Source organism: Elgaria multicarinata, chromosome 1, assembly GCF_023053635.1.
Source record: "Elgaria multicarinata webbii isolate HBS135686 ecotype San Diego chromosome 1, rElgMul1.1.pri, whole genome shotgun sequence".
Classification (NCBI taxonomy): domain Eukaryota; kingdom Metazoa; phylum Chordata; class Lepidosauria; order Squamata; family Anguidae; genus Elgaria; species Elgaria multicarinata.
Genome location: NC_086171.1, coordinates 97,701,554 through 97,726,569, shown reverse-complemented (window position 1 = coordinate 97,726,569; position 25,016 = coordinate 97,701,554). Strand labels below are relative to the sequence as shown.

Below are 25,016 nucleotides of genomic sequence, written 5' to 3'. Positions count from 1 at the left end.
AGAAGGTGCGGTTGGAACCAAAGAGTGTGCCGACTCGGAGTCGGATGGGTAGTTCTCTTCTGGCAAAGACAGCGTCACCACTTGCAAATCTAGCCGTTCTTCCTGCGTAGATAATGCAGCCGGCGCAGCGACCGGTATCGCATGTTGTTCACGATGTCGAGGGGTCGATACCGTCGAAACTTGATGCATGTAGGGAGGAGGCAAAGGTAACTGGCATACCCTCGATGTTGGTGGAGGATGTGCATAATAGCCCTCAGGCTGGTAATGCTGCTGGTCACCTTGAAAAAATTGTTGCGGTCGGTAACGATCCCACTCGTAATAGCCGTACCTGGATTGGGGATCAGAGTACTGCGATACTCTATCCCAATCGCGTCTTGGAGTCTGTCTTGGCGAGGGCTGTACAGGGATTAAACCCTGGAGCTCCTGGGGTCTTACAGGTTGTCGAGCGGAAGCTATCGACACCGAATCTCGGATCTCGCCTTCTGATAAACTTGGAGGGCGTGTCGGTACCGTGGCCATCGGCACCGACAGAGGCCTCGACACCGAAGGAGATCTCGGTATCGAAGTGGTAGGCGCGGTAGGAGGAGTGGAATGGCTCCTGGCAGATTCCCGCGGTCGAGGTGACGCTAAAGCGGCTCTCTCCGCATCCCTCTTTCTCTTTTTCTTCTTCTTCTTCTCCAGTTCGGGAGAAGGCATCGGAGTTCTGGCTTTCTTAGAAACCTTCTTAGCCATTGAACTTGATAAAGACCGACCAGGCGTGAGGGGTATCTCAGCCCTATTTGCTCTGGCCTGCACTTCAGTGCTATGGTCTGACGGTTTGTCTGGAACAGTCTTGGTAACTGCCGTTTTGTGGGCAACGGACTTATGAACCGCCTTTTTCTCCATTGTAGGGGCCTCCGTGGCCTTGAGAGCCTTTTCCCACAGTATCGAACGGAGTCGGTCCGCTCGATTTTTTCTTGTTTGTTTGGTAAATGACATACAGTGGTGGCAGGCCTCAACAACGTGTCCTTCGCCCAAACACAAAACACAAAGGGAGTGTCCGTCAGTCGGCGGAAGTTTGGCCCCACACTTAACGCACTTTCTAAACGGGGCTTTAAGTGCCATAAAGGCCTCACGCGACCGAAGTCGCTGAGGAGAACTATCTACAATAACTTTTTTTTTTTTTTAGATACAAGAAAGTTTGTAAGAAAAAAGTGTTTAGAAAGAGTTTAGAAAAGATTGAAGAACGAAGAAGATAGTAACAAGAAGAAGCTATACGAAAACGCTAGAAGTTCGGTTAAACAGGTCTGTGCACAATGGCGGACGACGAAGAACTGAGGTAAGGGCGGGAACCCCATGGACATGTGCGGTAGCGTGGGGGAGGGGTTCCCGCCAAAAACGTTCCACTCAGCTAGAGAAGGTTCCAGTCTGGTCTCTGCGCAGGCGCAAAGCCCATATGTGTGATGCATAGAGACCACGAAGAAGAATTTTAGTTTATACTTTAGGTCCCAGTCCCAGCTAACTGTATATAAAAGGTGGGTGCTATGAAACTCTGTACAATTAAACTAGAGTCTTATCATGCCAAAGATGGGTGGTCCTGTTTAAGTCCCCTAGTGGAGGGAGCTTCACCTTTTAAAGAGGCAACGTGGCAGCTTCTGCAAAAGGAAAGTCTCCCTTCTTCTAAAGATCAGAATATCGGACTAATGAGTGCCCCAACTGAAGTTTGGAGAAAACCTATACACTCATTAAGCAGTTGAACCACCATTTCTTTCCTCTGTCTTTCACTATGCATATACCTGAAGAAAGGTTTTTTTGTTGCTTTTAGCGTTCCTCGCTAGCCTCAGCTCATTCTTAGCTTTAGCCTTCCTGATGACATTCCTGAACTTCTGTGCTACCTGTCTGTACTTTTATTGTAGCTTGGCCTTCCTTCCACTTCCTATATGTGTCCTTTTTTTGTTTTCAGGTCATCTGAAAACAACGCCCAGAGAGCTTTGGCTATTGCGCAGTATAGAAATGCAATAAATAAATAAATAAGCTTTTTGTGGAGCCACAATGGTTTCTTCTGTCGTCTCCTATCTTTTCTTCTAGTTGAAATTGTTTGTAATTGTGCCTTTAAAGTTTCCACCCATTTGGACTCCTTTTCTCATTAGGGCCATTTGTCATGGGACCTTACTTATTATAGTTCTGAGTTTAAAAAAATCAGCTTTCCTAAAATACAGAGTATGTGTATGAGTACACACAGCTTTTGCTTCCTTTAAAATCAAGAATTCAAGTATGATGTAAACACTTTCCCTCAGAGTTCCCATAACTGCCACTTTATCTACTGGGGCAAGATCTACACTACTGCTTTAAAGCACTTTATAACAGTTTAGACAACTGTATATGTAGTGTGTCCTGAGCCCCAACAGTTGTCAAAACTGTTATAAAGCGCTTTAAAGAAGTAGTGTAGATCCTGCCTAAGCCATTCCTATTGGACAGTATCAGGTTAAGGATAGCTGATCCTCTAGTTCCTTCCTCCACTTTCTGTAGGAGAAAGTTATCAGCCACACATGACAGGAATTTCTTGGAAGGGCCACTTTTGGCAGAATTTGTCTCCCAACAGATATTGGGGTAATTGAAGTCCCCCATCACTACTACATCGCACTTCCTTGAAACTCTGGCAGTTTGCGTTTCAAAAGTTTCATCCCTGTCTTCTCCTTGATTGGGTGCAGTAGCAGCTTAGCTACTGCTACAACAGGCTTCATTGCCACCATGAACAAAAAGCCACTTAGCACATTACAACACAGATACAAATGGCCAATCAAAATAAACAGAGCTGCCCTATCAAGCTAAATATTATCGTGGTGAGCTCTGAGAAAGTCACAAAGAAATCTACCTTTTTAGAGAACTAAAAAGCAAAAGTACAGTACCGTGCAAAAGTCTTAGGACACCCAAGAAAATTATGTTTGAAGTTATATCTCTGGGCATTGTTTATTTGCTAGGAAAACACTATATAACATTAGAATAAATACAAATAAACATTAATACGATTAAAAAGTAACAAGAATTCCTTGTGTTTTCCAAAAAGTTATTGGTATCTTGTGAGATGGCTAGAAGAACACAGGTTTGTTTCCCAAACCTCTCCTCAAGGCACCCCAGCCATTCCATGTAGTTTTATTTCATGTAGTATATTTGTTAAATTTCACCACCATCCAACTTAATGAGGTATTGATTAGCTGAATCAGATTTTCAAGATGTGGTGTTCAAGCTATCATAAAGAAATTTGAAGAATGGGCAAGTTGAAGACAAAAAACACAGTGGAAGACCCCGAAAGCTGTCTGCATCTGATCAACAGTACTTAAAGGTCACCACCTTGAGGGTTGGAAGGGAATCCAGTGAAATGCTTCCTTAACATCTGGCAGAGTCATGTGGCACCAAAGTTCATGCTTCGACCATCTTACAAGAAATGGTCTTGTAGGGCATGTTGCTGCTGAGAAACCATTCTTGCAGAAGGGCAACAAGAAGAGATTGTAGTACATGAAAGATCACAAAGTATGGAGCGTGGAGTCTTATGGAGTGATGAGTCCAAATTTAAAATCTTTGGTTCACAAAGATGCCAATATGTCTGAAGAAGTTTTGGTGAGAAGTACATTGATGCCTGTCTGCAGCCTTCTGTGTGAAACACAGTGGCGGCTCTGTCATGGTCTGGGGGTGTATTTCAGCTGACAGTGTAGGGGATCTGAAGGAGATCTACACTACTGCTTTATAGTGGTATTAAAGTACACTGATAACTGTTGGGACACATTCCACATTCTGCTTTCATAGAGTTATTTCCTGTTTTTTATTCCACATTATCCAAAATATTGCAACAAATGTCATTGCATGTCCTACAAGATATAAATGCGCAAGAGGAATATAGCATTACCATGATGAGATGGTAGTGATTTGATGATCCCAACATGGTAACGCTACATCCCTCTGGCTCTGGTTAAAATTGATGGAATTATGAATGCTGAGAAATATAAACAAATCTTGAGTCATCATGCTGTACCTTCAGGAAAATAATTGATTGGATAAAACTTTATTTCAGCACGATAACAATCACAAACACTCAGCAAACACGATTAAGACCTACTTAGAGATGGAGTCTGGAGATGAGTATTAGACTGTAAAGGCTAGAAGGGTCTTTAGAACTTCCTTATTAACACCATTATTTAAGCAAATGCCCAGAAGGAAACCCATAGAATGGTATTCTCCAACACAGAATAGGTTACAAAATGTTCTAGAACAGTCTGAAATGCTTATTGATGTGATGACTCAGGAGAAGGATATTAGGACCACTGATACAGGGCCTGCTGATCAGGCCTCACAGAGAACAAACCCGAGGCCACCAGTTTTCCATAGCAGTCCATCCAAATGTGATGATTCTTTAGGCCCTGAAATTTCCTTAAACAGTACTATGATTAATTCTAATATTGATAACTTCCAGTTGATATCACAAAAGAATCAGAAAACAGTGGAGGCTGAAATTAACACTACAGTGGCCCCAGTATCAAATGATTCTCAAAGGGATAATTCGATCCAGAAAACCATCTTACATCCAAATGGTGCTGTGCAGTATTAGACTGGCCACCTCAGAGTCCCAATCTCAACATAATCGAAGCTCTGTGGGATCACTTGGACAGGGAAAAGAACAAAAAGCAGGGAAAGTCAAAGGAAGAGTTATGGCAAATCCTGCAAGAAGCGTGGAAGAATTTACCACAGGACTACTTGAAAAAATTACACAACAGTCTTCCAAAGCAAATTACTTCAGTTTTGCATTCTAAGGAAGGCCACGCAAAAAACTGACTTGTTTTAAAAACTCAAGAAGTTTTTTGTTACTTTTCATTGTATTAATGTTTCTTTGTGTTTACTTCAATGTTTTTTTAACAAATAAACACTTACTGCTCAGATAAATGGCTTCCATTTGCATTTTTCAGAGTGGCCTAAGACTTTTGCACAGTATCTCTCATAATACAAGCTAACTAGTGTTAGCAAACGTTAAAATGCAAGAGGCTAGCACAATTTCCCAAGTAATCTACAGCATGATCAAATTAACAAAACTTTGAAGTTACATTTCTGAAAGTCTGACATGCAAAACTTATAATTAATCTTACATATGTGTTCTGGATTTCCAGGTAGACCTCAAGTCGTGAGTTACGGAAGAAAAGAAAGTTAAGAATGCCACTCAAAAAACGAGCTGTCTTCTTCGCTTCTAGAACATTAACAAAAAATGAAATATTTTAATGAGACTTGTGATGCATATAATTTTTTTTTAACTCAGGAATGCATGAAATTTAAACTTAATCTAGTTGAAGTGTAAAGTCTATTAGGTGTATGACAGGGGTGACCAGAAGGTAGATTTCCAGATGTGTTGGACTTCAACTCCCAGAAGCTACTGCCAGCATGGCCAATGGTTAGGAATACTGCAAGATGAAGTCTAAAATGTCTGGAAATCTACTTTCTGCCTATCCTGGTGCATAGCATTGCAGGAATCCTTGAAAATGTGCAGCACAACAAATATTTAAACAATTAAAAGAGTTTGCTCTTCTTTTAATTTCTAAATAAATTCTTGTTTTACCCTTACTTTCCCTACAAATATTTTCACCCACAAATCTTCTGAAAATAGACTACCCCTGTTTTCATTGGACAATTATAGTATGTATATGATCTGACTTGGACACTAATCAAAACAATTTATTTCAAGGATCATCTACAAGCTCTATTTTGTCGTAAGGATAAATGGGCAAGAGGAGAATCATGTATGTTTCTTCGATCTCATTGGAGGAAAGATGAGATATAAATGTAATAGAATTAATTAAGTTTAGGTCTGGTTCCTTTTTCGTACTGTGGCATGATTGCTACTTCTGCATGGCTAGGAATCCACACTGCAGCAAGGGCAACATCCAAGCCCGTGAGAAAGGCAGATCATGAAATAAGATCCCACACTTTCACCACTCCCTAAGGTTTGACAGTACAGACATGAAGCATTTCCACACAACCGCACCGATCCTTGTTATCAGGAACATTAACACTGAAACAGAATCCATGCATACAGGAAACCAAACTGCAACAAACTAGCCCTTAGCGATAATCAAGACAAGGTAAAACGTAGAACTGTCTGAGACATCACACAGATGAGATGTTAGATGCTTACTTGGATTTATGACATCGGCAATCTGGAAGCCATTGACACGGCAGATTGGGAAAAACCGCTCCCTGTCAAAAACATTATCCATTTTGTAAATAGACTCTTATACCATTTACTTCCCTGGTATAACATTAATTTGAGGGTTTGTTTGGTATTTTGTGCTATATGGCTCGGGACTAGGATAAACCACCAGAACCTAACTATTAACTTAATGGGGATTACTTCCTAGTAAATAAATTTAGGATTGTAGCCTTAAGAGTTATGCCCTGAATCAGACAAGTTAGTAAAATTTGTACAGCAAGGCCCAATTGATTTTGTGGTGATATCCAACATGCTTTTAGGACTGCTGAGAACTGTAGCAGTTTTCTCTGTCTAAATATGCACAGGTTTTCATCCTAGCAAAATACGCTGAAATGTTCTCTTAATCTACAAAGAAATTCTATTACAAATCAAATTCAAACAAAACCAAGAATTTTCATAGAACGTATGATTTCCAAATACTCACATGTTAATAAATAGATTCCCTATGGACAGGAAGCCTTCAAAAATCTGGGGATGTGCAGTTTCAAAAGTTACTGGCATCTATGAATATAACAGAACAAATAAGTAGTAACCGAAAAGGTACATAGATATGCTTTCGTCACTGAATTTATTTATATACAAATGAAGTTTAATTATTTATTTGTAGCATTACAGACCACTTTTCAGACACTTCAATAAACTACAATATTAAAACAAAAATAAATTCACAAAGCAGCTGTAAAGCTCAAGATAGAAGTCAGTCCTCAAAATAGTGTTAGCAACTTTCTAGAAACCTATTGGTAATAATGCTAGCACAATAATGGAATTAATGGAATTTACACAGCACCAGTTCTTGGAAGGATTGTCCTAGTGAACATGAATGCCACCCAAAGCAAGGCAGATTAGCTTATTTTTTTAATTTCTTAAAAGCACTTTCCCATTAGCTGAAACGTACAAGCTACTGGAATATTAAGATCTGTTGTTCAAATAACTATTTATCCCAGCTACGCCATCCAGGACACCTTAATTTCAGACTCCAACACTGGTGGTACAGGTGTTTAAGCTGCGTTACCAGAATCAAGTAATGACCATCACCCCCTCTCCTTGGAACTACGGACTGGGGGAGATGAAACCTCTGTGTGCTTATATCCACATTGCAGGCAATCGAGAAGTGGTTTCAGAGAGGAGGGTTAAGTGGCCATCTGAAGTTGAATTAAATTAAACTCCTCAATTCAGACACAATCCTGGATTATAAGTATGCCTTGTTGCTATCCTCAGATTCTGGAGAATTTTTTGTTAAGCTTTGAAAAAAACATTGAATTAATAAGACCTAGATGGATCATTGAATCTGGAAATTTGGGGAGGATAAAGCAGACCAAGGCATGGTTTGATAGAGATTGCTAGAATATCAAGCGTGAATTGAGGCAAGTACTGATTAAGTTAAGGGTACCCCAAGAGCTAGAGATATTGCTTGAGGTAAGGAGAAGGCATAAGCAACTCCAGCAGGAAGGGGCGGGGATGTTGGGACTCAAAACAGCAGACCCTGCTGTCATCAGCAGTGACAGACGTTCTGTTTTTTTGTTTTTTTTAATAAATTTTTTATTGCTTTTCCACATAATTAAACATACACCATTACAATAAAGAAACAACAACAACAACATACTACATACATGTTGAGTAAATGTTGAATAGATATATATTGATTAGATATTAACTATAACATAACATATCATAACATAATCATAATCATTCTTAACATATAAGTGCACCCACCACCCCGGGATCTATTCCTGCTTCCAAAATCTCATACTGTCTTCTGCTGGTGGTTTCCCACTTCCCTTAGAAAACACAAATATTAGGAACTGTTTCCAAATTCCTTCAAACTCGTTTATTTTAGTTATACCTTTCCTCCACTTAATATTACAAGTCAATTTATCATTAATAGCTATATCCCATACTTCTTTGTACCATTCTTCAATAGAATATTCCCCTTGAATCTTCCAGTTCCTAGCTACCATCAATCGTGCTGCAGTCAGCAAACTCGATATTAATTCTTTAATTTCTTTTCCCCATTTTAAATCTTCATATAGTGACAGTAATGCAATTTTTGGTGTTTGTTCTATTTTCATTCCCACTATTTCTTCAATTTCCAAAAACACCATCTTCCATAATCTTTGTACATATTTGCATTCCCACCACATATGTAAATACGTTCCTTTTTCCCCACATCCTCTCCGTTTGCTGAATGCTGATTATTTATCTTATTCAATCTAATTGGGGTTAGGTACCACCTCCACAAAATTTTAAAATAATTCTCTTTTATTCACACTGACATACTTCTCAATACTCTTTGTTTCCAAAGTCCCTCCCAGCTCTGTCGTCCTATTTGTACCTTCAAATCTGTCTCCCATACCAATTTTCCTGCACTATCCATTAGCCCTTCCTCTAGCAATATTTTATATATTTCACTCATTAACCCTTTTAATGCTAAACTTCCTCCCTTACATTTTTCCCTTTTAACTATTAATTCCTCAAACTTCGTCATTTCTCTACAAACTCTATTTTCTTTAATCCACTTTTTATTCCACTGTTCTAATTGCCTATACTCTAACCAAGTTAATTTTTTCTCCTTTAAAAGCTCTTCCATATCTTCTCTTGTATTTATTTCTCTTAACCAATCCTTTAATTTCATTTTATTTTTCTCTTTTAATATTTTACTTAATCTACCCTTCAGTTCCTCCGGGAAATTCTTTAACATTATTACCGGTGACAAAGGAGAGTTGCTCGGAAGCAGCTCCCCTTTACATTTACTCCAAATTTCCCATTGAGACCTCAGAAGTGGATTATCTATACTTTCCACCCATTTTCTCCCTCCTTCCTTAAAAAAAACATTTTCCAATCTCATCTCTACATTACTTGTAGTTTTATCCTCCATCCAATCTAAATCTCCTATTCCTATAATTGCTTCTACGATGTGTCTTAACCTATTTGCTACATAATATAATTTTATATTTGGGGGACCCATTCCTCCCTTTTTTTGGCTTAAATACCATTTACTCTTATTTACCCTCGCTTTCTTATCTCCGTTACAATATTTGTTTATAATATTTTGCCAACTTTTTATCTCTGATTCTGAAATTTTTATTGGTAACATCCTAAACACAAAATTAATCTTTGCTAAAATCTTCATTTTTATTAATGCTATCCTTCCAAACCAGGATAAATTTAATCTTTTATATTTTTCCAATTTTGCTAAAACCTCTTTTTTTAACCTCGTTAAATTCTCCTTTTCTAAATTATCTAAGTTTTTTGTAATTTTAATTCCCAAATATCTAATCTGTTCCTTAACTCTCATTTCTATTCCCTTTCGTTCCCATTCCTTTTCTTCCTTCTTAGTATAATTAAACAAAATCATCTCTGATTTGGACCAATTTATTCTTAATCCAGTAGCCTCTTCAAATTCTCTTAATTGTTGTTTAATTCTATCTATTTTTCTTATTGGATTCTTAATAGTCAATAGGGTATCGTCTGCAAACATAGTCACTTTTATTTTTCTTACATCACCAATTCCTTCTATCTCTCCGTCATCTCTTATTGCGTTCGCCAATACTTCCATAACCATTACAAACAGGACCGGCGAGAGCGGACATCCTTGTCTTGTATCTCTGGCTAGTCGTATCTTATCGGTGAGTCCGTCGTTTACCACCACTACAGCTGTATTTTGGGAATATAACTGTTCTATTATAGTTTTAAATTTATTTCCAAATCCCATTTTATCTAGAATAATCTTTAATGCCTGCCAGCTCACACAATCAAACGCCTTGAAAATATCCAATGCCAAAATTCCTGCCTTGATCTTAGATTTTTTTATCACATGTATTGCATTTAAAACTCTTCCCACTAAACTATGCATCTGCCTCCCCGCCACAAATCCACATTGGTCTTCTATATATTCAGATATAAATTTATTTAACCGTTTCGCCAAAATAGATGAAAATTTTTTTAGCATCTTGATTTATTAATGAGATGGGTCTATATGAGTCAGGGATAGTCAAGTCTTTATCTAGTTTTGGAATTAATATTATCAATGAATGTTCCCTTGATTCTGGTATCTTCTCTCCTTGTGATATAGCGTTATAAAGTTTCAGTAATTTCAGAACTAAAAACCCTTTAAAGACCTTATAATATTCTGATCCGAAGCCATCTGCTCCCGGTGATTTACCCACTTTCAGATTATCGATTACATCTTCAACTTCTCTTTGAGTTATTACCTTCTCCATTAGCTCTTTATGCTCTATTTTTATTCCCTTCTTTATATACCTTCCTATATAATCCTCCACCTTCTTTTTTTGAATATCTTTACCCTTATATAATTCCTGATAAAATTTTTGAATTTTTTTTATTTTATCCTTCATTGAATGACAATAATTCCCTTGATTATCCTTCAATGCTCCTATCCCATTTCTCGCTTTTTCCTTTTGTGTGAGTCTGGCAAGCAATCTAGAATTTCTATTGCTATTTTCAAAATACTCCCTTTTCATATATATTACATTTTTCTGAACTTCCTCTAAATTTAAATTTTCGAATTGTTTTTTCTTAACTTGTATTTCTATTAATTTGTATTTGTTTTTACCCTGCCAATATTCTTCCTCCAAACTCCTAATCTCTATCTCTAACTTCTCCTGCTCTGCATACTGTTGTCTTCTTAAATTACACATTTCTCTAATACAAATTCCTCTTGCTACAGCCTTCATGGTGTCCCAAACCACTGACCCTGCTGTTCCTCCCTTTTCATTAATTTCCCAGGACTCTGACAATCATAATGTATTTATCAGTTCCCTCTGAATTTTTTCTACCACTTAATTATATTTCAATATTTTTGTGTTCATTTTCCACCTATACGCTTCTTTGTAATTCTTCTTAACTGTAAATTCTAAACTTAACAATGCGTGATCTGTTACCTTTATTACCCCCATTTCCATTTTACAAATCTTAGTTGTAAAGTCTTTTGAGACAAATATATGATCTATCCTGGAGTATGTATGATGAACTGGGGAGTAATATGAGAACCCAGGCTTAGCCCCATTAAGTAAACGCCAACAATCCACATAGTCATTTTCTTTTACTAATTTATTCAGCATAGTGAGATTATTTCTCTTTTCAAGTTAGTGGGGTTTGACCTGTCCCATCTATTGTCCATAACCATATTAAAATCCCCAGCTAAGATAACATACCCCTCCTTGAATTCTTCTATTTCTTTAAATAATTTTATAAAAAACTCTCTGTGTCTCTCATTTGGGGCGTAAACATTAACTAGTGTATATACTTTACCTTCCATTTGACCTTTTATCATAAGGAATCTACCATTGTCATCCTTTTTTATAGTTTCTAATATAAATCCACTTTTTTTTAGATCAAAGTAGCCACACCATTTTTTTTGAAGTCCCCAATGACTTTTCATAATAAACTGACCACTTTGTTTTTATCTCATTTACATTATCGAAGCCCTGATGTGTTTCTTGCAACATAATTATGTCAGATCCTTCTTTAACATTTGTTCTATTCTCCTCCTTTTCACGACTGCCCCCAAACCTTTAACATTGAGTGTTGATACTTTTATTTTTTTATCCATAATCACCCTTTTGATGCCTCTTCCGATCCCTTGTGCTCTGTAACTCAAATTCACATACATAAAAACACAAACACCATAATAAAAAAACACCCTCAATTCCCTTACTCCAACCCGCTCCCCCCCTTCCCCCCCACCCCACCCCCCACCTCTTCCCCCCCCATATCCCCGCAAGTCTATCACTCCGGCCATCTACTTAGGGGGGAGGGGGTGGAGGCAGCGCTTCGCCTGGCCGGCAAGGTCTCTATACTTTAACAATTCCATCAACAATTATCTCATAATGTATTTATCAGTTCTATTATATCCCAGATGCCCCAGCCTCACTTCCCCCCTGCCTGTTCCAGCCAAAGTTGCATGATCATACAGACCCAAGCTCTTCAACAGCTCTTTACCCTGATCCAAAGAGGTTACTCTGTGCTCCCCCCCACCATATGTAAATCTTAAGAATACAGGATATCCCCATGCATATTTAATTGTTTCTTTCACTAGTATTTCCGTTATCTGCTTGACACTGCATCTCCAATTAAGTGTGTGCTGAGAAAGATCGTTGTAAATTTGCACTGGTTTACCCTTATATTGTAGCAAGGCCATGGATCTCAATTTCTTCATAACTTGCTCTTTCTTATAATAATTGCCAAATTTCACCAGAATGTCTCTACTAGCTCCTTTATAATTTTGCCCCCCCACTCTATGAATTCTGTCGAAATCGCAGTCCTCTATTTCCAAATCAGGCATCATATCTTTGAACCATTGCAGGATTATATCTCTTAAGTTTTCTCCTGGTGCTTGAATAAGATGTTTAACGCATATCGATGAACGACGATTCTGGTCTTCTAATTGGATCAGCCTTAATTCATGGTCCTGGAATTGCACATTAGAGGTTTCTTCCAAAAGGTCCTGTCTCTTCTCCATCAAATTTGCTCCTGCTTCCAATTCTTTTATACTTTTAATGTTCTGGGCAATTTTCTCAGCCAGCACAGCCAATCGCTTATCTGATCTCTCTGCCTGTTGATCTATTTTCTTGAAGATACTTTCATTGTTTTCTAATATAAAGCTTTTAATTTCAGCCATGGTGGCTGGCTCCTTGCCAACTGGTGCCTTGCCACCTTCCGCCATTTTAAAATCTGCCGCTGCTTTCTCTGTCTCTCCCTGCACTTCTTCCGAAGCCAAGTTCTCCAGGCGTGGGAGGTTGTGGTTACTGGGTTTTTTCCTTGACCAAAATACTTTTGCACATTCGGTTTTAATTTTTTTCTTTGTACTCGACATAGAGCATAAATCTGTTTCTTAACGTCACAGCTCTCCTCCTTGTCCGGGCTATTTTTATCTCTTCGTAGTCAACACAGTCTATCAATCCTGCCCAGGTGCTTTTATCTTATTGTAATTCCGGTGATTAACAACTTATTCTTCTCAAATAAAGAATGAGATTCACCATAATCAAGTCAATATTTGCTGTGAAATCTCATTACTATAACAAGCAGCTTTCACAGTCCCGGCACACAGACAGCTTACTTTCACTTTCCAGTCCGTGAGACGCTGTCCCACAGCCAAGACCGCATCAATTATCACACTTCTTATCTCATTTCCACTTCGCAAATGTCAACAACACCAACAGATAATATTTATAGTCTTTTTCCAACATACTCATTTAAGATTTATGCCCTTTTAAAAGAGATAATTGACTTTTCTGGCATAGCCTTTGAGAACTCTAAGAAACTCTTACCAGCTTCATGGCTGCCAAGCTCCACCCCCCAGTGACAGATGTTCTGTCTCATAGCCGTGCACAGGGGTGGGCGCGTGGAGACTGGGGCCTACACATCACCCTATTAGATACGACTCCCATGGAACACATTGTGTTACAGTGTAATTTGTTTAACTCCCCAAGTCAGAAGTTCATCGTGAATTGGTTGAAGGATAAAAGAAGCTTGGGAGGAGAAGAAATATTGGTATCTCTCTTTGCAAACCTAAAATACAGGATTATTACAGTTATGTCTATAAAGAAAGAATTCTATCTTTGCCAAGATGATGACATTTAATAAGAGGCGGGAGTATGTTAATAGTAGGACTCTTTAGCTTAAGGGTCCCACCATGGCAAGGTGTGCCATTTCAGTGGTGGATCTGTTTGTTTTGTTGTTGTTTCATTATGAATAACTTCTGCTATTTCTGTAACTTTTTGTGTTGTGGAGCACCTCCCAATTGTAGGTTGTAATGTAACAGCGGAAGAGATGGAGTTTTCAAACCAATGAGTTGTCCACTGAAATGTCTGATATTGATTTTTTTTGTTTTGGCATTATCCAATTAAGGTTTTGATGACAAGAATTCTGTGAAGGCTCTTTTAAGGACAAAGGTGTGGGATATAAACAACCTTAATACACAGGCTTCAATACTTGATATGGCAAGGGTGCTACCACCCTCTGAGAAGCCTGATGAGCAGCAAGCCTCTCACCACTTTGGAGCTGTAGGCGTTGTTGAGGATTGTCCCAGCAGCTTTGAGGTGATCCTCCCCCACCCTGCTCCAAGTTTGGGAGAAAGTGGGGTGGGTTGGCAAATGTATGGCCAAGAGCCTTGGATACCTTGGCCATGCAGTGGCAAACTAGCAAATCCTACCCAGCTGCCCAGCAACAACTAAAGTCCAACATTTCCCTTTTCTTTCCCACAGAAAGGGGAAGCTGAAGGAGCTGCACCTAGAGATGTAAAATTTCCGTAAAATTTTGAAGCCATGGGAAAAAAACCGTTTTTACCCGTTTTTTTTGGGGGGGGGGGAACGGAAATTTTTGGAAAAATTGAAATAATGCAATATTAGCACTTTTTATAGATTGAAAGTCACTTTGTTACTTTAGGAACATAACATGTAATTATGACCAAGTTGGTTTGGCATAAAATTATTACATTTGGTATATTACAACTAGTGTATTCAAACAATTATTACAAACTTAATTTCCTTTTTTTACTTTTTTTTTTGGGGGGGGAGGGTAACAAATGGAGCTGCAAGCTCCTGAACTGTTAGGAACACCTGAGGACCTCTTTGGTTCTGCCAGAATACGAGCAGGCAAAAAACAATTTTAAAAAACAACTGAAGAAACCACCAACATTAGTAACAAAGAAAATTATTTATGTCTCCACTAGTCCTCCAGTGTCAAAACATAAAGCCCCCATTCCCATAAAATGAACTGAGAAAAATGGGGGGGGGGGGAGAGACACTAAGTTTCAATGAAAATGCATGAAATTTAATCAGACTCATTTTCTGTCCTATAGCTATCAGTATCAGTCTCTGCTTCCATGGAAGTGCTGCCCCCTAGAGGCAGAAATGCATCTTCCTCTTGCATTTGAGAGTTGTAGTCTGTTTGCAACCTAGGACTTGCTTGTCCTTGGTGCACACAGACATTGTAATAATCAGATATTGTACAGTTTTTAGAAATCATTTGGAGTAGTAAAGATCCGAACACCTTGTCTTAAACATTTTATTCATCATGCTAAAATAAAACATTCCGTAATCCGTTTTTTCTTCATTTTTTCAATTTTTCCTATTTTTGGGGGGGAAACCCAAAAAAGGCTTTGGGGGGAAACGGGAAAAAACGTTCCCCCCCCCGAATTTTTCTGGTTTTTTTCCGGGCCTTCAAATCTCTAGCTGCACCACCACTGCTGAAGGAGTCATACCACTGAGCCGCATTTGAAACTTGCAAACTCCATGCAAATTCTCAGAAGGGTTGCAATATAGTCTGTTGCAGTGGCATAAGCTTCCATGGACTACAACTGCCACAATTGACCTGTTAGTCTTTCAGGTGTAACAAGACTTTGTAGAAAATGATTAAGATTCTACTTTTATTTTAGATTCAGTGTACTTTCCACAGGTTTTATCATATACTTACCATGTAAAAGTGTTCCTGACGGATTCCATATACACTCTGTAAGACTCTCATGAAGATCATGTGCAGTACTTCAGGCTAAAAAGAAGATATACTGATTTACCAGAACAGACTAGACTAAGTTTAGATTTTATTTACCTCTCAGTAAATGATTTAATTCACGTAAAATTTCCACTACCAGAGGCAACATTTTTGCAACTACAAATTTCAACGCGAACATGTTCTTAGAATCACAGAATAGCAGAGTTGGAAGGGGCCTACAAGGCCATCAAGTCCAATCCCCTGCTCAATGCAGGAATCCACCCTAAAGCATCCCTGACACATGATTGTCCAGCTGCCTCTTGAAGGCCTCTAGTGTGGGAGAGCCCACAACCTCCCTAGGTAACTGGTTCCATTGTCGTACTGCTCTAACAGTCAGGAAGATTTTCCTGATATCCAGCTGAAATCTGGCTTCCTGTAACTTGAGCCCGTTATTCCGTGTCCTGCACTCTGGGAGGATCGAGAAGAGATCCTGGCCCTCCTCTGTGTGACAACCTTTTAAGTATTTGAAGAGTGCTATCATGTCTCCCCTCAATCTTCTCTTCTCCAGGCTAAACATGCCCAGTTCTTTCAGTCTCTCTTCATAGGGCTTTGTTTTCAGACCTCTGACCATCCTAGTTGCCCTCCTCTGAACACGCTCCAGCTTGTTTGCATCCTTTTTGAATTGTGGAGCCCAGAACTGGACGCAATACTCTAGATGAGGCCTAACCAGGGCCGAATAGAGAGGAACCAGTACCTCACGTGATTTGGAAGCTATACTTCTATTAATGCAGCCCAAAATAGCATTTGCCTTTCTTGCAGCCATATCACACTGTTGGCTCATATTCAGCTTGTGATCTACAACAATTCCAAGATCCTTCTCGTTTGTAGTATTGCTGAGCCAAGTGTCCCCCATCTTGTAACTGTGCATTTGGTTTCTATTTCCTAAAATTATTTTCTTAAATTATTGTCATGATCAAATGTCATGTTAAACTAGGGCAGCTGAATCTTTACATCCCCCAGAGATGCATTCCCTAAGAGGAAATCTGTCCTGGGCTACATGCCAGCAGTGGCAGGGCCAGAGCCACCCTACATTCCCTCTTTCACACACTCATCCATACATCCATTCACCACTATTGATCATCCAATACACACACACACACACACACACCACACCAGTATCCTTTGTTCAGTTCTGTCCCCTCACATGGTATAGCTAATGTTCTGAGGAGGTTGCAAGAGTGGGGGCTTGTCTCTGGCCACAGGTGGCATGCCAAGGTTAACCCTTGTCATAATCACAGGCAGGACAGATTGGGTGTCTATACCAAACACACACCAATTCGAGAGCTTTGTGCCCAACTCACTTCTTCCAAAGTTCTCTTCTAGCCATTCATTGAGGAGGCGTTATTCCAGCTCATATTGTGCATCTTAGAATAGTAGAGTTGGAAGGGGCCTATAAGGCCATCGAGTCCAGCCCCCTGCTCAATGCAAGAATCCACCCTAAAGCATCCCTGACAGATGGCTGTCCAGCTGCCTCTTGAAGGCCTCTAGTGTGGGAGAGCCCACTACCTCCCTAGGTAACTGGTTCCATTGTTGTACTGTTCTAACAGTCAGGAAGTTTTGCCTGATGTTCAGCCAGAATCTGGTTTCCTATAACTTGAACCCCTTATTTTGTGTCCTGTACTCTGGGAGGATCGAGAAGAGATCTGTGTGGCAACCTTTCAAGTACTTAAAGAGTGCTATCATGTCTCCCCTCAATCGTCTTCTCAAGGCTAAACACGCCCAGTTCTTTCAGTCTCTCCTCCTAGGGCTTTGTGTCCAGACCCCTGATCAACTTCATTGCCCATCTCTGAACCCCCTCTTGCAGTAACTCAAGATGAGGCCTAACTAGTGCCGACTAGAGGGAAACCAGTACTTTGCATGGTTTAGAAGCTATACTTCTATTAATGCAGCCCAAAATAGCATTTGCTTTTTTGTAGCCACATCACACTGTTGGCTCATATTCAGCTTGTGATCTACAACAATTCCAAGATCCTTCTCACTAGTAGTATTGCTGAGCCAAGTATCCCACATCTTGTAACTGTGTATTTGGTTTCTTTTTCCTAGGTGTAGAACTTCGCATTTATCACTTTTAAATTTCATTCTGTTGTGTTCAGCCCAGCGCTCCAGTATTGGTCATGACCATGAGTCATAGTTTGGTGGCAAGAGAAGACTTGGGAGTTCCACCCAAGGCACGCTGGGCATTGTACGCATAAGCCTCGGTTTTGTATTAAATTCTTTAATACTTCAAATCCAAAATTTCATGTTTTTAGATTTTTCTGGTACATTGTACAGCCAAACTTTCAGCGTGCCAAATTTCAAGTTTCTACCCAGTGTTGCTTGGGACCCCTACGATATATGTCTGTGAGGTAATCATTTTAAAGTAGTAGGCTAGGCCTGTGAGTTTACCTTTAAACAAATTAAATTAGTTTCTCCCCACCCCTCTCTTTCACCCTCAATGCATGGCCAGGACCACCTTGAAGCTGCCGCCATGCTTTTCCTTGTCCCTACAGAAAACAAAAACAACTCCCAGCATGCCTTTTGCTGCAGTGCCTGACTTGCCCAATAGGAGTCCTGCTGCTGAAGCTCATGGGAAGTGAAGTCTGGCTGAGCCAGTCCACACTACACTGTGTAATCGGTGCCCTTGAGGGAGCTGGCTGGCTGACTCATGGTTAGCTTGGTTATTGCCGTTTGCGATGGTCCCAGAGCTATGACCTCCTTCCCTTCTGTTCCTGATGGTGCCTAGTAACTGAGGCAGCCAGCCCAGGCACTCTCCCTTTAGGCCCAGGATGGTGAGCTACTTCCAGATGATGGCCACCAAAGCCCGATCAGTCTTCCCTCCCGCCCAAGGCATGCTGGGAGTTGTAGGCATAATAATGTGTTATCTTTAAACACTGTCTCAGATGTGGTAGGAGAGTGGGTCTTCTTAGTTGTAGCACTCTTATAGATTTCCCCCCCAGACAGGCTTGTCTAGTGATTGCATATTAAAAAAAATAAAAATTCCAAGGCCTTTTAACTTGACGAGAATTTTTATGCTGAGTTTTTTTCTGTTAAACTAAACCACAACATTCCAAGACAGATGCAAGACTTACTGAATAAAGTTCATGATTTTTATGTAAAAGTCTGACTTTACTATTGAAACAGAAGAGTGAATGGAGGAATGACTGATAGCGGAGGCTAGAATGGAATGGTGGCAGTTGGAGAAAGTCAGTTAGAAGGAGAATAAAGACAGTTAGTGAGAGGTCAGAAAAGTGGGGGCTGAGTTAGGACTGAGAGATTGATCCATCATGGGATCAATCATTAATTATCTTAATTCCAAAATCAGATAAGGATTTGACAACCCCTATTCTTATAGACCTATCTCTTTAATAAATCAGGATGCAAAATTTTCTCATCTATTTTGGCAAGGAGGATGAATACCTTCATAGGGAATTATATTGGAGAGGATCAGTGTTGTTTTGTTGCAGGAAGACAAATGCATAATTTAGTTGGAAGAGTTATAAATATGACGCAGGAGGTAAAGAAATTAAAGATAAAAGCGGGAATAATAGCGTTGGATATATTTAAGGCATTTGATTGTGTGAGCTGACAAGCACTAAAGAGGGTAATAACAAGAATGGGATTTGGAGATAGATTTAAAGGTATAATAGAACAATTATACTCTCAAAACACAGCTTCAATTGTAATAAATGATGGGATTACAGAAAAGATACAACTGGCCAGAGGAACTAGGCAAGGATGCCCACTCTCGCTGGTCCTATTTGTACTGGTTATGGAACTGTTGGCAAATGCGATAAGAGAGGACGGGATCATAGAAGGAGTAGGTTTGAAAAAGGAAGTAAAACTACATATGTTTGCAGATGACACGTTGTTAACCATTAAGATAATGGAAAGAATTAAACAACATTTGAAAGAGTTTGAAGAAGTTACGGGATTAAGAATAAATTGGTTAAAATCAGAAATGGTGACATTTAACTATACAAAAAAAGAAGTGAAAGATTGGGAAGGTAAGGAAGAGAAAATGAGAGTTAAAGAACAGATTAAATACTTGGGAATTAAAATTACCAAAAATTTAGAGGATTTAGAAAAGGAGAATTTATATAAGTTGAAAAAAGATGTTACAGATAAAATATAAAAATATAAAAGGTTAAATTTATCGTGGTTTGGGAGAATAGCTTTAGTAAAAATGAAAATAGTATCAAAGCTTAATTTTGTATTTAGAATGTTACCAATAAGAATATCCGAAAAAGAAATAAAAAGTTGGCAGAATATTATAAATAATTATTGTAATGGAGGTAGGAAAGCGAGAATAAATAAAAAGTGGTGGTACCTAGCACAGAAGAAAGGAGGATTGGGAATCCCCAATATAAAGGCATATTATACAGCCAATAGGTTAAGACATATAGTAGAAGGTATTGTAGGAGTAGGGGAATTAGGTTGGTTGGAGGATGGGGTAAGAAAGGATAAAGAATGGCAATTGGAAAATTTATTTTTTAGAGAGTGTAGTAAAAAGAGGGGGGAAGAAATTGAAAACCTTCTCTTGAAAAACCATTGGGAAATTTGGCGATTATATAAAAAGGGGTTATTTTCGAGTATATCTCCATTAACACCTGTGATAATGTTAAGGAATTTTCCTGGGAACTTAAAAGAGAGATTGAGTAAAATTTTAATAGAGAAAAAAATAATGAGGTTAAAAGATTGGTTGAGAGAGGCGAATACTGGTGGGAAATTAGAAGAGGTGTTTAAGGGGGAGAACCTAACTTGGTTAAATTATCGGCAATTGGAGCAATGGATGAAAAAATGGGTAAGAGATAATGGAGAGTGTAGTAAAATGACGAAATTTGAAGAGTTGATTTCAAAGAAAGAAATTGAGAAAGGAGAAAATAAAAGGATAAAAGGTTTAACAAGTGAAATATATAGAATATTGGTTGAAAAGGGAGAGTTAGGAAAAATGGGGAAGATGGTTTGGGAAACCGATTTGAGGGTGCAGATAGGGCAGCAGAGTTGGGAGGGAATATGGAGACAAAGAGTGTTGAGAAATATGTCTGTGAGAATAAAAGAAAATTATTACAAAATTGTATGGAGGTGGTATCTGACCCCGGTGAGATTAAATAGAATAAATAAGACGAACTCAGCAAATTGTTAGAGAGGATGTGGAGGGAAAGGAACGTATTTGCATATGTGGTGGGAATGCGAATTTGTGCAAAAATTGTGGAAAATGGTGTTTATTGAGATAAAAAAAATTGTGGGAATAGATTGAAGAGACACCTACAGTGGCATTACTATCATTATATGGTAACTTAAAGTGTAATAAAGAGACTAAAGAATTGATAACAAATTTGTTGAAAGCAGTAAGGTTAATCATATCTAGGAACTGGAAGGTTCAGGGAGACTATCATATTGAAGAGTGGTATAAGGAAATATGGGATATAGCTATTAATGATAAATTGACGTGCAATATAAGGTTAAGAAAAGGTATAACAAATGTAAATGAATTTGAGGGAATTTGGAAACAGTTCCTAGAATATGTATTCTCTAAGGTGGGTGGAAAACCACCACCAGAAGAAACAATGAGATTTTGGAAGCAGGAATAGATCCCGAAGGGTGGAGGGGAGCACTTATGTTATGTTATGTGATTAGGTAAAAATTGATAATTATAAATGTAGAATTATAAGCAATTTATGTTTTGATTTATGTGTTTAATTAGTATTATGTTGTTGTATTTTAAGATGTGAAACTAATAAAAAAAAAATAATAATAATAATAAAAAAAACCTACAGATCCCAGAATGCCTTTGGTGGCCTGCAGGTGTCCATGTTCTCTGAAAGGCAATTCCCTCCTCTCATTGCTGATTCTGCCCTTCTATAGAGGATTGAGGAGTAGTATTGCAAACGAGGTGAAGTAAGCGGCTGTCAGTGGACATGCCCAGCTCCAGCCAAGTCCTGCCAGGACTGCCCCAGCTTGCACTTCTTGCCCACCAAGTGCTCCATCAGGAGCCTGTACTGAAGGGTCAGGCTTCCCTTTCCTCCCTCCCTCAAGGGTGAAGGCTGTGTGTGTGCTTCCCTCAGTTTCTGAGAAAATAGCAATATCAGGACAGGGTACCTTTGAGTATGTCCAGAGTTCAGCCTCTCAAAGACATGCTGTTGTATCTAGTTACGATTTTAAAACCACACATGGTAGGTGGGAGGAGGCACCGAAAATGGATGCAGCCCATTTATGGGGATTGTTTCCTTTTATGTAGAATTGGGTTGACTGCTTGAGAATGACCGTAGGAATCACAATGGCTGCCAAAGGCCAGTAACTCTGGCCTCCCACCCAAGGCATACTGGGAGTTCCGCCCAAGGCATGCTGGGAGTTGTACATGTAAACTTAGGTTTTTATTAAATTCTTTAAAAATACTTAAAACCCCAAAATTCATGTTTTTAGATTTTTCTGGTACATTGTACAGCCAAATTTTCTGGTACATTGTACAGCCAACATGCCAAATTTCAAGTTTCTAACTCATCTGGAAGTGGGTAAACATTTCTGGACATAGGTGACACACACATACTTTTCACTTTATACATAGAGATTATAAGGGATGGGGCCATAGCTCTGTGTGATAGAGAAGGCCCCAGTTTTGATCTCTGGCTTCTCCAGGTAAGGCAAGGAAAGAACCCTGCCAAAAACCCTGGAAAGCTTCTACCAGCCAGTGTTGCCAATACTGAGGTAGATGGATCAACAGTCTGACTCAGTATAAGGCAGCTTCAGATGTTCCTACATATCCTATCATTCCGAACAATTGAGATACTGGTAAATATAACATATTACTCTAGATTAAATTAATAGCTCAGTTTGTATGTGTTTTAACCAGTTTTATGAAAATACTTGTAGTTATAGTATAAACCTAGTTGTTTAATTAAGCAACAACTAAGATGCCTGCTTAGTCTGGTGTATGGATTGAAAGAATTACTAATCCAAGAGGAATTAAAGTAAAACATAAAGTGGAAGTTCAGGAGATGTGCATAGAAAAGCACACACAGATGGATGAATAGAATAAGTTAGAACTGCAGTAACTGATTTTGAAAGTAGAAGACTAAAGAAAAATTAAGAGTTTTACAGGAAGAAATAGAAGGGAGGGTTTCTTGGGGGGACTTTTGAAAAAAAAACTAGGTCTGCATTAGGATTGCAAGACAGGAATTATTAGTTTATATTGGCATATAACCAAATGTAGCAAACACAAACAAAAGGCAGTATCTAATACTGCCACTGCAACTGTGCTCATTCTGCTGCAGTAGGTGCTACTGACACACGGGCGGTGTTGGATACTGCCCATTGAGTCCTGTGGCTCCTTAGAAACTAAAAAACTTATTCTTCTAGTATAAGCTTTTTGGACTGCATCAGATGCAAGGTGTTTCAGGTTTTTATTCAGTACGTGTAGAAGATAGGGAAAGAATAGTAAACATGAGCTCAGAAGGAAATTCAATTTATACCTAAAACTCTAAATACTTAATGAATCTGATGAAGTAAACTATAGCCCACAAACACACCAGGATAAATTTCTTAGCCTTTAAGGTGCCACTTTTTAGTTCCATTTCAAACTGAAATATATGACTGGGTTCAGAGGACACAATATTAATAGTCAACGGTGGGTTAAGCAGTCAATGGTGGGTTAAACGATCAACAGTTGGTTATTGTATCATCTGTCAGGACTTTTTCACACCGTGATTGGTTATTCGCCGAAATAACGAAGGCAAATAACTAACGCAGTGCAGAACTGATTATTTGAACAACAGTTGGTTATTGTGTTGTGTGTCGGGCACTGTTGACTATTTCGTCATACAGCTGGTTATTTTTGGTGACTACAGGGTCCCCTGTCAAGAACGAGCAAAACGTAAGCTGCCGCTCTAGTCCAGCTAGCAGAACTTGCAATGGCTGATGGGACACCAACGGGAGGATGGAGGGGAGAGAGAGGGTGGGGATGTGTCAATTAAACACATAGCTTACTAATAGTCAACTCAACACTGGCCTTAATCCACACTGGCCTTAATCCACACCACAGTTGATTATAATCATGTCATGTGGGGAGTACCCCCTCGATAATCAACCCACCATTGACTATTGTATTGTCCAAATGCAGCCTCTATGTATTTCAATGACATACATATATTCTTCCACATATTCACTAGGGATAATCACCTGAAAATATATGTCACAGCTTTAAAATTGCCAGGCTTGCCTATGGTTGTATTTGAAATTAGCATGTATTCATGGTTACTAATAAACAGGAAATGGATTTTTTTCCAGAAAAAAATAAAGCTCTGGAAAAATTTCCACCCACCATCACTGACAGTTACCCTCTGGATATTTGTATTATTTTTAGGATTAAAGATGCGATTTTATAGAAAATTTGGAGAGGTCAGAAGTTGAGGATAAGGAAACAGGTATTAGCAGATGTACACCCAGAAACATTAAAGAAATCTCACATTGGACAGCATTTACAGAAAACACACATTGTTGGAATGTCCCATTCAAACTGTGAGTAATTTGTGGACAAAGTTTCAGTGGATTAAAATTTATAGAACATATAGCAGCTGTTACAGATTTGGGTAGATTTCTGCCTGTCTTTAAGGAAATTGGCTGAGGACTGGGGGAATTACAGTGCAGTTTCCTCTTAATTCCACTGATAGTAGAAACTGCATTTAAGCCTTCTATTTGGGCTACTGCTATTCAATCGCTAAAGTACACATTATACAATAGATTCATACAGTAAGTTAAAGATTACCAAGTTTGGGGCCAAAATAATATGCAATATAAATACTCTGTATCGAGCAAGGAAATTTTAGTACTCAAGCTTGAACAAGCAACTGAAAAATGAAGATCAATGTCAGATTGTCAGGTCTTTAAAATTGTAAGACTGAAGGCAGAGCACACTGAATTTCACTTCTACCAAATGAACAAACTCTTTTACCTTAACATTTGGAAATAAGTCACTTTTGGAAAAGTTTTTGGCCTCACTTCCAGTAAGCACAGAGTTGCGGATATGTACAATGATGTCACTGTCACTGTATCTCGGAAAGGTACAGTTAGCCATCCTGTAAAAAACCAAAATACTGAGTATGTGATTTGAGTCAAAGCAAAGGATCACTTCATATCATACATTTTCCTACATCTGTAATGCATCCATGTGGCCGTAATGGGAACACATTAATCAAGCAGCCCAGTCATTTATCTACTGTAGAAAATACAAAATTCTTTATACATTACGATATATAATTCTATAAAGAAAGCAGCCACATAACTGGCTTCAAAACAAAGT

The 25,016-nt window shown here is 38.8% G+C and overlaps 1 protein-coding gene across 1 annotated transcript in view; it reads right to left on the bottom strand.

Annotated features, from left to right (window-relative positions):
* Positions 1-24,792, bottom strand: part of NUF2 (NUF2 component of NDC80 kinetochore complex) — a 50,042-nt gene extending 25,250 nt beyond the window's left edge. Inside the window, exons 1-5 of the mRNA XM_063133277.1 lie at positions 24,669-24,792; positions 15,665-15,739; positions 6,654-6,730; positions 6,155-6,216; positions 5,115-5,212 (exon numbers count right to left, since the gene is read on the bottom strand). Coding sequence (XP_062989347.1) covers positions 5,115-5,212; positions 6,155-6,216; positions 6,654-6,730; positions 15,665-15,739; positions 24,669-24,791 — 435 coding nt within the window. The 5' untranslated portion in view covers position 24,792. The remainder of the gene's footprint in view (positions 1-5,114; positions 5,213-6,154; positions 6,217-6,653; positions 6,731-15,664; positions 15,740-24,668) is intronic.
* Between the last annotated feature and the right edge of the window lie 224 nt (positions 24,793-25,016).